The sequence below is a fragment of the Euleptes europaea genome, chromosome 3, assembly GCF_029931775.1.
Source record: "Euleptes europaea isolate rEulEur1 chromosome 3, rEulEur1.hap1, whole genome shotgun sequence".
NCBI lineage: Eukaryota > Metazoa > Chordata > Lepidosauria > Squamata > Sphaerodactylidae > Euleptes > Euleptes europaea.
This window is the reverse complement of record NC_079314.1, coordinates 114,521,584-114,533,452: the sequence shown is the minus strand read 5'-3', so window position 1 is coordinate 114,533,452 and position 11,869 is coordinate 114,521,584. Positions and strand designations below refer to the sequence as shown.

The 11,869-nt window shown below is 45.9% G+C and overlaps 1 protein-coding gene across 2 annotated transcripts in view; it reads right to left on the bottom strand.

Moving 5' to 3' along the window:
- Nucleotides 1-2,985: 2,985 nt before the first annotated feature.
- The window catches only part of USP6NL (USP6 N-terminal like), a 170,342-nt gene continuing 161,458 nt past the window's right edge, over nucleotides 2,986-11,869 (bottom strand). For both annotated transcript variants that reach the window (XM_056845928.1, XM_056845927.1), the window contains one exon: nucleotides 2,986-4,445. In XM_056845928.1, the coding sequence (XP_056701906.1) occupies nucleotides 2,986-4,445 (1,460 nt within the window). The remainder of the gene's footprint in view (nucleotides 4,446-11,869) is intronic.

The following is an 11,869-nucleotide window of genomic DNA, read 5'->3' as shown; positions in this document are numbered from 1 at the left end:
TGATTCCTTTCCCGTCATTGCAGCCGTACGGACCCTTTCAAAGCAAACGAATGGCTAACCAACAAAAGTCACTCTTCTGTTGCAAGCCGGAGCCGACCAGCAATCTAAATATTCCCCATCATATATTTTCAGCTTGGGGGAGGGACGTGGTTCCAGACCACGGGCCACGCTGTGTAATTGCCATGGGTGGGGCGAGGCAAACTGGTGCTTTGATGGTGGTTCTCATGTTTCTTTTTGCCACTATAGGGTTAAGGAGGACAAAAAGCAACAGTCGAGCATTTAACTCTGGGTGTTTGGGGGGGCTTGTTACGCTTTTATGCAATCCGGAGTATTTAGGGTGAAGCCAGCCATCGATCCTAGAGGCGAAGGAAATAATCCACCGGCTCAGCTTCCAACGGATACAGCACTAAAGATGCTGTTAGCCCCTGGCTGTTTTGGAGCAGAGGACTCAAACTTGTCAAGATACTAGTCCCAGCTGAGGTCATATTGGTTCTGCTGAGACTCCTGTCAGCAATCAAATTATTGCTTTGACACCCTGATCCAATGCTCGTCCTGCACATACGGGGCACACCAAGAAAGCAGGCTCTCCCATGCTCCATTCTATGCATCACATCCCTAAAGCTGAAGCAGCAGACACGACAGCTGCTGCTCACTTTGGGAGGAGCTTTCGCTTTGTGATCGCTGGGATAAGAGGCAGGGCTGCTTGCATTGGCCCTTTGCCCCCCACGCAAATCAATCTGAGACCCTCTGCGGATACCTTACCCAGTCGCTCTCTCGTTGCCATTCTTGCCCTGCTTTCAGATAAAAGATTCTTAAAAACCATACACACAAACACAAAATGGCTGCAGGCACTGATTAGAAAGTATTTCGTTACAATGAATTTGCCAGCTTTCTGTTAATAACACGTGAGCACTTCAGCCTTACATGTTATACCTACAATCATATCTTAAGGGCCTAACGGTACAGCAGCACTAGCCCAATGAAGGGCAGAAGTCTATTGCTCTTGAGGAAAAGAGACGTTGGAGAGTGTTTGGGGGAATAGAGAAGAACAGAAACAAGACGTCAAACACACAGGCGCAAGAGAAACAAGACGTCAAATACATGGGTTTACAAATATTGGGGGGGGTTCAATTGGAACTCAGTTTTGAGACCCATTGAAGGTGTGAACTTGCAACCTCCCCATCCTCCAGCCAACAGCTTCACGTTTGTCTTCTCAGAAGCTACAGCAAAGCTGAGATTTGGGCTTAGAGGATTTGGGTCTCAAAGCCAACCTTGGGTCGCCGTGTCTATTGTATGACCAACCAGGAATAGGTGGCAACTTGCTTGGGAACGTGAAATGACTTTTGCTTTTTGTTGACCGGGACTGCAAAACCTGGGAGCACGAAACTGAGAGTAAATCACTTACCAGGCCACAACACGTGGCTGGTGTGCCATGCTGGGCATTGCACCAATTATGGAGGCCAGGTGTTCTGGGTCTGTTCCATACCAGAAATATTCCTGGCATAAGGCTTGATGAAACGAACAGGATGCGAGAGATGCATCCGTTCCGGGCAGACGGCGCCCAGGAGATACTCAAAACAACGGTGAAGCCAACCCCAGCACGAGAAACAAAAGCAAAGAAAAATGCCACCGGATGAGCAAGAGCAAAAAACCCAAAAACCTTCTTTTCTCAGAATTTATTGTATGGGAACAGAACTCCTATTGTCCTTACAAACCCTCCCAATGTATTTGAAGGGATCAAAAACCCCTTTTGTCAGGGGTAAAAAACAGAGAAAGGAGACATTGCCTCAAGGAGAATTATGCTTAAAGGAAGAAGATTCTCTCTCTTCCTTTGCTGGTCGCCTTTGGTGTTGCTCCTTTTGTGTCTCAACAACGCCCGATATGCAGCTGCCGAATCAAAAGAAACCCCCTTAACAGGTTGTCCAGAGCCCCATGCAGACGTCTGGAATGGACGCGCTGTACAGGATAGGGATTGTTACTGGGTTTTGTACGAGTGTAAGCACAAAAAATCCAAAGTGTTGGGCCTACGCACACTGGGAAGCACCCTGGCAAAAAGGGAGGCGGGGATTGAGAGCGGACACGGTCCCAATCCCCACCATGCACATGTTCTTCGTGTCTGCACAGGGCGACTGTAATCATAGACTTGTGGAGCACTGGATGCTGAAGATGCAATGTTTGGTTGCATCGCTGCCCTTCTCACTTACCTGAAACACACACGGAACACAACTATTAAACGGGGGATGGCGATGGATAATTGACTCGAGCTCTACTGACACCCCAGACACACGGTACAAGTCACAGACCATCCTAATTTTAGAAGCACCATTTATTGACTGTCTCAGCCTGTCTTTGCTACGGGTGCTCACCTTGCCTTTCTAGCCAAGGAACAAGCATAGGCATTCCCCTACCAAGATTGCATTGGATAACCCAGAGTTGTTGTTCCTGGGTTACTGAGGCAGTGTATTTAAGAATGTCAAGAAACGCCACCCATCCTAAGAGAATGGGCGATTTATAAATTAAGTTAGCAAAAATTAAAAAAAATAATAGAAGTACTTTGTGGATGCAATCCAAAAACATACAACCCTCTACGTTCGACTCTGTAATTCTCTGGCCGTTAAGTAAACACAACTGGATGTAGTGTCAGTCAAAAAGTAGCTTACAGATGTGTGTGCATGGTTGTTGGTTTTTTACAGGTTTTAGGCAACAAGGTAGTTTCCCCAGCTGTAAGCTACTTAAGTGTGGAACATATACACTATTGCTACGTTCATCAGAATCTGATCTTCCATGTTCAATACAGAGTGCCAGCTCTTGACAACATTTAACACGGTCATGAAGCAGTGTTATTACTTTGCAGAGGTCTCATACAAAGTGTCCTGTGGGGAGGAGGAAGGGGGGAATTATTGATCTCGATTAGCTACCGACCCAAGAGAGTTGTGAACCTTGCACATTTTTCTCCTGGCCTTCACAGTAGGCATGTACAGCCTCTCACAGCATTACTGATTCATGCGCTGACAATCCATCAGTCTGGTGTCTGTAGTGGTGGGTGGGGCCTGTGGGACCTGGATATCGATAATGCGGTGAGCCATGTTCTCCCGAGGGTGGGGAAGTCCTGTATTTTATGGGGCTATCCACAGAAATGGTCGGAAGATCTTTCACAGGCGTTGACTGGAAAGGGGCGTATTTCTTCAAGTTACCCAAGTGGCTTTGGCTACCATCTTGGCTCCGGGATTGCCCATAAGCATCCTGCCTGTACATATGAGGAAGATCTGGCCACCTTCTATGGTCTTGCCAATAATCCACTGGAGGAATTACAAATCTGACCCCTATAGGCGACTTTGGATTGCTTGCATAGTTGTCAACAGGGAGAACCTCTATTCGACTAGAAGGGGTCACAATGAGATTCTGGCGGCTGACAGAGTAATTTACATGTGGTTTATCAGTAAAGGTTTTTTTTGGAAGGTTAGGGGCATCCGATCGACTGGGAGAATAGGTTGGATTACCTTGATTATACTGTGTGGATATGAAGCTCGAATGGACCACATTGGGAACATGTTTGGGAGAATTCCCATGGTAAACAGGTGGGTTACTGTAAGATGGCGGTGGTGGTTTGATGTTATGTCCAAGATCTGCCCCATCAGATTGAGACGAGTATCTGGGGACCCTTGGCTGTGAGTTGAAGGCATAGTTGTTGGAGATTTTTGGTGGGTTAGATGATTTCTCTGCCAGCTTCCTCGAATTGCTGGAGTAAGCTGCATTTCTGGGACTTTGTGGCAGAGTCCTCTCAAACACCTCATCCACAGAATTGTCATTCTCGAGATCAGCACCAGGAACATTGTCATACTGTGAAGCATTTGACCCTCGCTTACCCTCGTCAACATCCAGAACCCTCATCTTTTGTTTTACATTGAAGAGCTGTGTGTCGCCACCGGGGCTAGGAGATGTTCCTGAACCAGCGTGGTTCGCAGGCCTACTACCCTTGATGTCCACGTTCAGTTTTGCAGTCTTTTCAATGATTTTGATATCAGAAGGTTTATTCCACCTGGGCACAAATTCCCTTCTTGCATTTGAAGCCGCGTTGGAATTTTGGTTAGCAGCTGCGTTATGATTTTGCTTGGCGTCGTTGGCCTCCGCTTGAAGGTCAAGCTTTTTCTGGCCGTCGGCATCGTTCTTTGGCAAGTTGCCCCGCGTATCTGCTGGTATAAGCTTCTGCTGTCTCAAAGAAGGCTTCTTTTCCACAGAATTTCTTCTTCTTCTTCGGTGATCTGGTGAACTTTCTTGGACTTTTTCTGCAGGTGCCCTTTGCTCTGTCCTCTTGATCTCCTGGGTACTGTTTGACGCACTGGCACTGCTCTGTCCATTTAGCAGATGGGTAAGATTAAGCATAGCAGGCTGAGGTTCAAGTGGAATTTTCCCCATCTTCTTCTTTGGAAATTCATCATCTTTACCTAGAAGAATGAATAATAAAACAGATATAACATATATATAAAGTTCAAATTCCCTACAGATCCTTTCTACGGCAAACAATGCTTGTTATGTTTTTTTCAGAACGCATAAAACATATGAAATAATAGGGAATGAGCAAAACTGCAGTGTTCGAAACTGAATTCAGATCTTAACGGGGTCAGAGATTACGGCTGATTTAGTTTTATGTCCAGTATACACTCTTTGACAGCAATAAGAGCTGCAGGTGGTCAGCAACTTTGATATCGAAAGCACTCATTCAGGCATGCAAGAGCTGTCTTAGGAATGCAAATCAAATTTGGGAGCCTATTTCCTGACCTTGTATGGTCTCGAATATATGACAAGATCTTCAAAGCAATGCAGTTAAGTATTGTTTTCCAGGAACCGCAGCGGCTCGAGGTCTAATTTTTCTCTCTAAAGAACTCAATCCTGTTTCTAAGACTAAGATGATTACAACTTTGGACATGGCCAGGCATCCTATTCTGGGAGAAATCTCTTGCGCGTGAGCAAACCGTCCAGCCTAACAGAGCAGAAAGGGGATTGAATTAACTGGGTTGTACAGGATTTATCAGCGAGCGTTATCTCCCTGTCTGATTGTAACCACTATTCTCTCTCCAAGAACAGATTGAGAAAACACCTGATCTGTTCCCAAAAAGAATGGAGGGGGGAGAAGGAGAGTTCTATTAGATGGCCTGGATGATGCTGTGTTCAGATAAACGTGGTGATTTGTTACTTTCTCCCACAGCGAGGGAAAGATTGGTGCATTCCAAAAAACCGGGTTCAGAGTTCTGCCCAGAATTACTATGCCTGTTAAAGCCCAAAGGCGGTATCTTTCACATATCTTTGGCTGGAACTAAGTGTGAGGAGCCTGATCTCATCAGATCTTGGAAGCTAAGCAGGGTCGCCCCTGGTTAGTGCTCAGATGGGAGACCACCAAGGAAGATGGGGCTTTGCCAAGGGAGGCAATGGCAAACCACCTCTGATTGTCTCTTGCCTTCTAAACCCTATGGGGCCACGAGAATTGGTGGAGACTCGACAGCACTTTCCACCACCAACAAGTTCACTACGTTTTAGGACCACGGTGCTCTGCGTTTCTTTTTTAAAAATATATTTTTTTATTAAAAATGTTCAACGAATGCATACACAAACACCTGCACAAACATTCAGTTGTCAATCTTTCAGGGAAATCAGTAAATGCTTGCCTTTTCTAACACACTCATACTTTTCTAACATACTCATGTAAACCCTACAGTAAGTTTAATTACCAGATCAACAACTCTAAATTACTTATGTTTTATAAACATCCTGCTTTTTTAGCTTTCAATCTTCTGATTAACCAGTTCTTTATGTTATAAAATTATAAACAATGTCTAACATTGCTATACTTAATTGCGCTTTTCATTTCTACTTTGGCTTAGCTATAATGTTGCCTGCTACCCCCTTTTTCCAATTCTTTTAACATCTTCTATCCTCTACTTTTAAAAATTTCTTACACTACACATTCAGATTTGCATAGTCATAATAAAGCCTCCACTTCTTTTCAAATTCATCCGTCAATCTTTCTTTCAGCAAGTTGGATAGTTTAGCCAGGGTTGCGTATTCAGACATTTTTTCCTGCCATCTTTCCATATCCGGAATTACTTCTTGCTTCCATACTGTAGCCAGGACTACTCTTGTGGCCGTTGCAGTGCTCTGCGTTTCATCGCTCCTCCACTGGCAGCCAATGATGTGGAGCAGTGGCAAAGCATCAATTGCCATAACGTTAGGACGCCGCTAACCGTACTGAACCTTACGGCAGGAAGACCTGGACACACAGCTGCCGCTTTTGGCGGCAGCCCTGTGTGTACTCTAACGTCTATTTCCAGCCTTTGTTTAAATGCAAACCCCAGGGAGGACTTGCAACATGCCAGACTGGAAATGTCTTAATTATCGAGAGAAATGACAGTCCTGCAGCTTTCCCGAAAACACCTCTATCACAAATTAATTTCTTCCAACCTTTTCGCTCAAATTACTTTCTCCTTGTCTCCACTGGAACTACTGATGCATTCAAACTATTTAATGCACACCTCTACCACAAATGTCACTCCTTAATGTTATGCATCTGTTTCAAAACCTCTTCTGGTCTAAGCCGTATCTTGGTAACGTTGCTTAATGTGCCCTTCCAAAAGGGACACTATTAGATTAGCTAGGCTGATGACCAGGAAAGAGCCAGTTATGGAATTTCACTCGTTTCCTCTGTGTTGTGCAGATCTTGTAGGAAGGATAATAGCTACAAAATCATCATAATAAAAATTAAAATGTGCAGAACTTGGCGCTTCTATCTGCAGTTACTTCAGAGATATGAGAACAAAGAAAACCGTCACTCCACCATTCAGAAAATGCCCTGCAGGGGCCAGAAACAAAAGACTGGATCAGAACAATCCCCCTCTGCTAATGACAGTGGTTTCCCCTTGAAGAAAGAAACCTTCCCCAGATATCGGAGGCTCTTCTGCCCTCAGAAGACTCTCACACTAGCAAAAGACACCACAGTTAGATCCAACTCATTGCCCGCTTTCAACAGTGGAGAATATGCTGCCATGTAATTCTATAGATGCCCACAGCATGTTTAAGTACCATGTTATGCGGGGATTATACAAGCCAAACCTTCTTCTCGAATGATTTTCCCAAGCCAACCAGTGTCCAACACATAGGTACTGACAACGTGAGAGGAAGAAGAGAGGACCCACGGGAATTTGAACCATCTCCAACATTTCCGATAGGGAGGTGGAACTCTAGTGCTAGATATAAAGAGTGTGTTGCAGAGCTAGCTGAGAAAAAGGGAAAGCTTGAGGTAGAGGTCCTACAGAATGTGCCTGTCAACTCAACAGGATAGGGCAAAACCTTCCCAATGAAGTTGTTTCTCAGTGCCTTTGCTACTCGGACTCAACAGAAGAAGAAGAAGAAGAGGAGGAGGAGGAAGAGGAGGAGGGTGAAACCTTCCCAATGAAGTTGTCTCTCAATGCCTTTGCTACTCGGACTCAATAGAAGGAGAAGGAGAAGAGGAGGAGGATTTTATACCCCACTTTTCTCTACTCAAAGGAGTCTGAAAGCGGTTCACAATCACCTCCCTTCCCCCCCCCCACAACAGGCACCTAGTGAAGAAGGTGGTGCTGAGACAGTTCTGAGAGAACTGTGACTAGCCCAAGGTCACCCAGCAGGCTTCATGTGGAGGAGTGGGGAATTAGACTCTGCCACTCACATGGAGGAGCAAGGAATCAAACCCGGCTCTCCAGATTAGAGTCTGCCACTCTTAACCACTACACCACGCTGGCTCTCAGGAGGGAAGTAAAAAAAATTCTCACATGGTCAGTATTAAGAAGGAGCAAACAAAATTCACGGCAACCTTTGCATAGCCACAGACCCACTGTGTCTGTATCTGCATGAGACCTGGCAGGCTATCAAAAATATCTGCAGGCTGGTGACTCATTCTACATTTGCCAATATATGATGTCTGGCCTTTCTTGATGAACCAGAGATTAGAAAACAAGAAGCCACAGATGGGAAAAAACGTGTCAAAATCATAAAACAGAAGACCTGTGCATTCCAATTAGACACATGATTTACAGGACAAGCTGGAACGTGTCCAGAGGAGGACAACAAAGATAGTGAGGGGTGTGGAGACCAAGTCCTATGAGGAAAGGTTGAAGGAGCTGGGTATGTTTAGCCTGAAGAGGAGAAGACTGAGAGGGGATATGATAACCAAGTACTTGAAGGGCTGTCATATACAGGAGGGTGCCGAGTTGTTTTCTGTTGCCCCAGAAAGTCGGACCAGAACCAACCAGTTGAAATTAGATCAAAAGAGTTTCCATCTAGAACAGGCTTCCTCAGGAGGTGGTAAGCTCTCCTTCCCTGGAGGTTTTTAAGCAGAGGCTAGATGGGCATCTGTCAGCAATGCTGATTCTATGATCTTAAGCAGATGATGAGAGGGAGGGCACCTTGGCCATCTTGTGGGCATGGAGTAGGGGTCACTGGGGGTATGGGGGGGAGGTAATTGTTAATTTCCTGCATTGTGCATGGAGTTGGACTAGATGACCCTGGTGGTCCCTTCTAACTCTATGATTTTAGGACTGGGAAACAGTGGAGGAAATGATGACTACAATTCAGCTGATGCGGACGGCATTGTGAATGGCATGTTTGTTTTCATGGTAGATGCGTTACTCATCTCAGGCCCGTTGTATATACAGCAGCTTGTTTGTATTTATGCATGTGAGAGTGTGAATACACAGAGGACTGTTTTTGGAGAAGCTCATCACACAAATATACATACATATAGAGGGAGAGGGAGAGGGAGAGGGAGAGGGAGAGGGAGAGGGAGAGGGAGAGGGAGAGAGAGAGAGAGAGAGAGAGAATTTCTCTACCACTTAAGGCAGAATCAAACTGGCTTACAATCACCTTCCCTTCCCCTCCCCACAACAGACACCCTGTGAGGTAGGCGGGGCCGAGAGAGCTGTGACCAGCTCAAGGTCACCCAGCTGGCTTCAAGTGGGTGAGGATAATGATCCAGCATGGCTTTTCCTATGTTCTTATGAGGGTCTCACCACCTCCATATGCAACCAATTCCATTGCTGCTCTTACTGTAAAAAAAAAATTCCTAACGACTAGCTGGTACCTTTCCGCCCGTGATTTCAACCCATTACCCATGTATCTTGTCCATGTGAAGAACATGTACTCTCTCATTAAGCCATTCCCAGAGTAGCGTGCCACAGCCATGAAGCCCTGAGTTGCATGTTTCCACACCCTCCTTTGTAACATAAGAACATAAGAAAGGCCCTGCTGGATCAGACCAAGGACCATCAAGTCCTGCAGTCTGTTCACACAGTGGCCAACCTGGTGCCTCTAGGAAGCCCACAAACAAGATGACTGCAGCAGCGTTATCCTGCCTGTGTTCCACGGCATCTGATATAATAGGCATGCTCCTCTGATCCTGGAGAGAACAGGCATGCACCATGACTAGTATCCATTTTGACTAGCAGCCAAGAATAGCCTGCTCCTCCATGAACATGTCCACTCCTCTCTTAAAGCCTTCCAAGTTGGTAGCCATCACCACATCCTGGGTCAGGGAGTTCCACAATAACTATGCATTAAATTAAAGAACAGGAGACCTGGAATTTATAGCCAGCAGCATTCACTTACCTAACTCTGGCGGGCTTAACATGGCAACGCTTTTAATATTCTACTATAAACCTATTTTAAACACATCCACTGGGCTTTCTCTTCTTTTAATATCTCGATGCAATGCATAGTTGTTGTTGTTTTTTAAAAAAACAAGCCTTTGAAATGCACTTTGGTTGAGTCATAAGGAAGCTTTCCCCCCCTTAATAATACCACTCGTAAGGTCTCTTAATTAGTATTAAGCTTTCAAGAAACCCCAGGGAGAATGCTGTAGACATTTTTTATCGAAATCTTTTTTGCTTTGAAGATTACAGAAGGTAATCTCTGCCCATCACACGACAGAGCAAGGGTGTATATAACCCCGGCGCGCATGGCACAAAGCTGTTTAGATGTTGTAGGCTAACACCTGAATCTTGAAGATTGGTTTTTTTGAAAAGAAAATGTCAGAATGATGCTTAACGTCCATGCTAGCTTACCGACTCAGAGCCGGGGGCGGGGGGGGGGGGGTTACAAATGTCGAATTAGAAGCCCAGATGTTCTAACAGCCAAAGTATCCCAAGGTCACAGCTGTTGATTGCCAAGACCAAAGCCACACATAAACCGCGGCTTGTGCGTTTCCATTAGATGTGCAAAATAATTGGACAGTGACCGGGTAGTCAACAAAGGAAAAGGCAGAGGAGACGGGATGAAAGCACCACTGCTTCAGATCTTTGTCCCATGGCCTCAATCGCAACATGGATGCACATTAATTTCAGGCTTGGATGTCAGAGACGGGTACGAGACAACAAAGCAGATATCTCGCTTCGGATCTGCCGATATCGCTGGCGCTTGACATTAAGACAGGCGAACAATCCAGCAAAAATTTGGGCCAGGGTGATGATTTGTGGCCTCTTTGTGCAGTGAAGCCCCAGATGTTGCTTCCCCAGTGTTCCAGGAGTAGGCCAAATGCAGTAGGGGAAATGGGCAGCCAAGGAGATACCTAGTTCCTTTATTGCCCTCCCCCCCCAATGTTACCCTGAATAGGCGGTCTCCACTTAAGTTGGGGAATTAGTTGGAGAAAGGCAGGATGAGAGGGGGGTAACTGAGATCAAATAACCAATGCATACCAGGGTCATCCTGAGAAAAAGCTCTCAAATGAACTGGCGGTTGTTAAAAATTTAAGAGTGTTTATTAAGAAATTAAAAATAAATTTACATACACGCGCAGAACCTACAAGAGCTAACTGGAGGGAAAGGGAGAAAGCCTGGATAGTTAGGGAAGGGTGATATTTACCAGTCTTGAAGACAAGGGGCAAAAGAAGGTCTCCAACTCTCATTTTGTCTGTTATGAGTTTGGAGCCAGTAGTGGAGGAGAGGGCTATCCATGGTTACTAGTCAAAATGGATACTAGTCATCATGCTTACCTATTCTCTCCAGGATCAGAGGAGCATGCCTATTATATTAGGTGCTGTGGAACAGAGGCAGGATAATGCTGCTGCGGTAGTCTTGCTTGTGGGCTTCCTAGAGGCACCTGGTTGGACCACTGTGTGAACAGACTGCTGGACTTGATGGGCCTTTGTCTGATCCAGCAGGGCTTTTCTTATGTAATTATGTTCACCTCAGCTTCTCACTGGCCTTGAATACCCCATGCTTGGGGTTGCCATAAGCCAGCTGTGACTTGACGACACTTTACACACACAATTATGACTGGATTGTTTTAAACACAGCTTCACACTATGCTCATAAGGTTGCTGGGGGGTGGGGGGGGCAGGATAAGAGGGAAAAAAACAGCTGGAGGTTTGAGCTAAAGGTAAAAACCTGGGAGGGGCTGCAACCTGGAGTGCAGCAAGTGGCTGATCTCATTGTGTTGACCAGGCAAAGACAGGAGGCCAAGCGCCTAGTCTTTATACCTGGCCTAGCCAATCCAGGGGGAGGGAAGGGGCAAGGTATCGCCCAAGCTCATCAGATCTTGGAAGCGAAGCCGGGTTGATACTTGGAAGGGGGACCACCAAGGAAGGCTCTGCAGAGGAAGGCAGTGGCAAACCACCTCTGCTTAATCACTTGCCTTGAAAGCCCCTTGCTGGCGTTGCCATAGGTCAATTATGACTTGATGGCGTGGTATAGCCTGACCTCGTCAGATCTTGGAAGCGATGCAGGGCTGCTACTTGGAAGGGAGACCACCAAGGAAGGCTCTGCAGAGGAAGGTAATGATCAAACCACTTGCCTTGAGAGCCCCTTGCTGGGGTCGCCATAAGTCATTACGACTTGACAGCACTTTA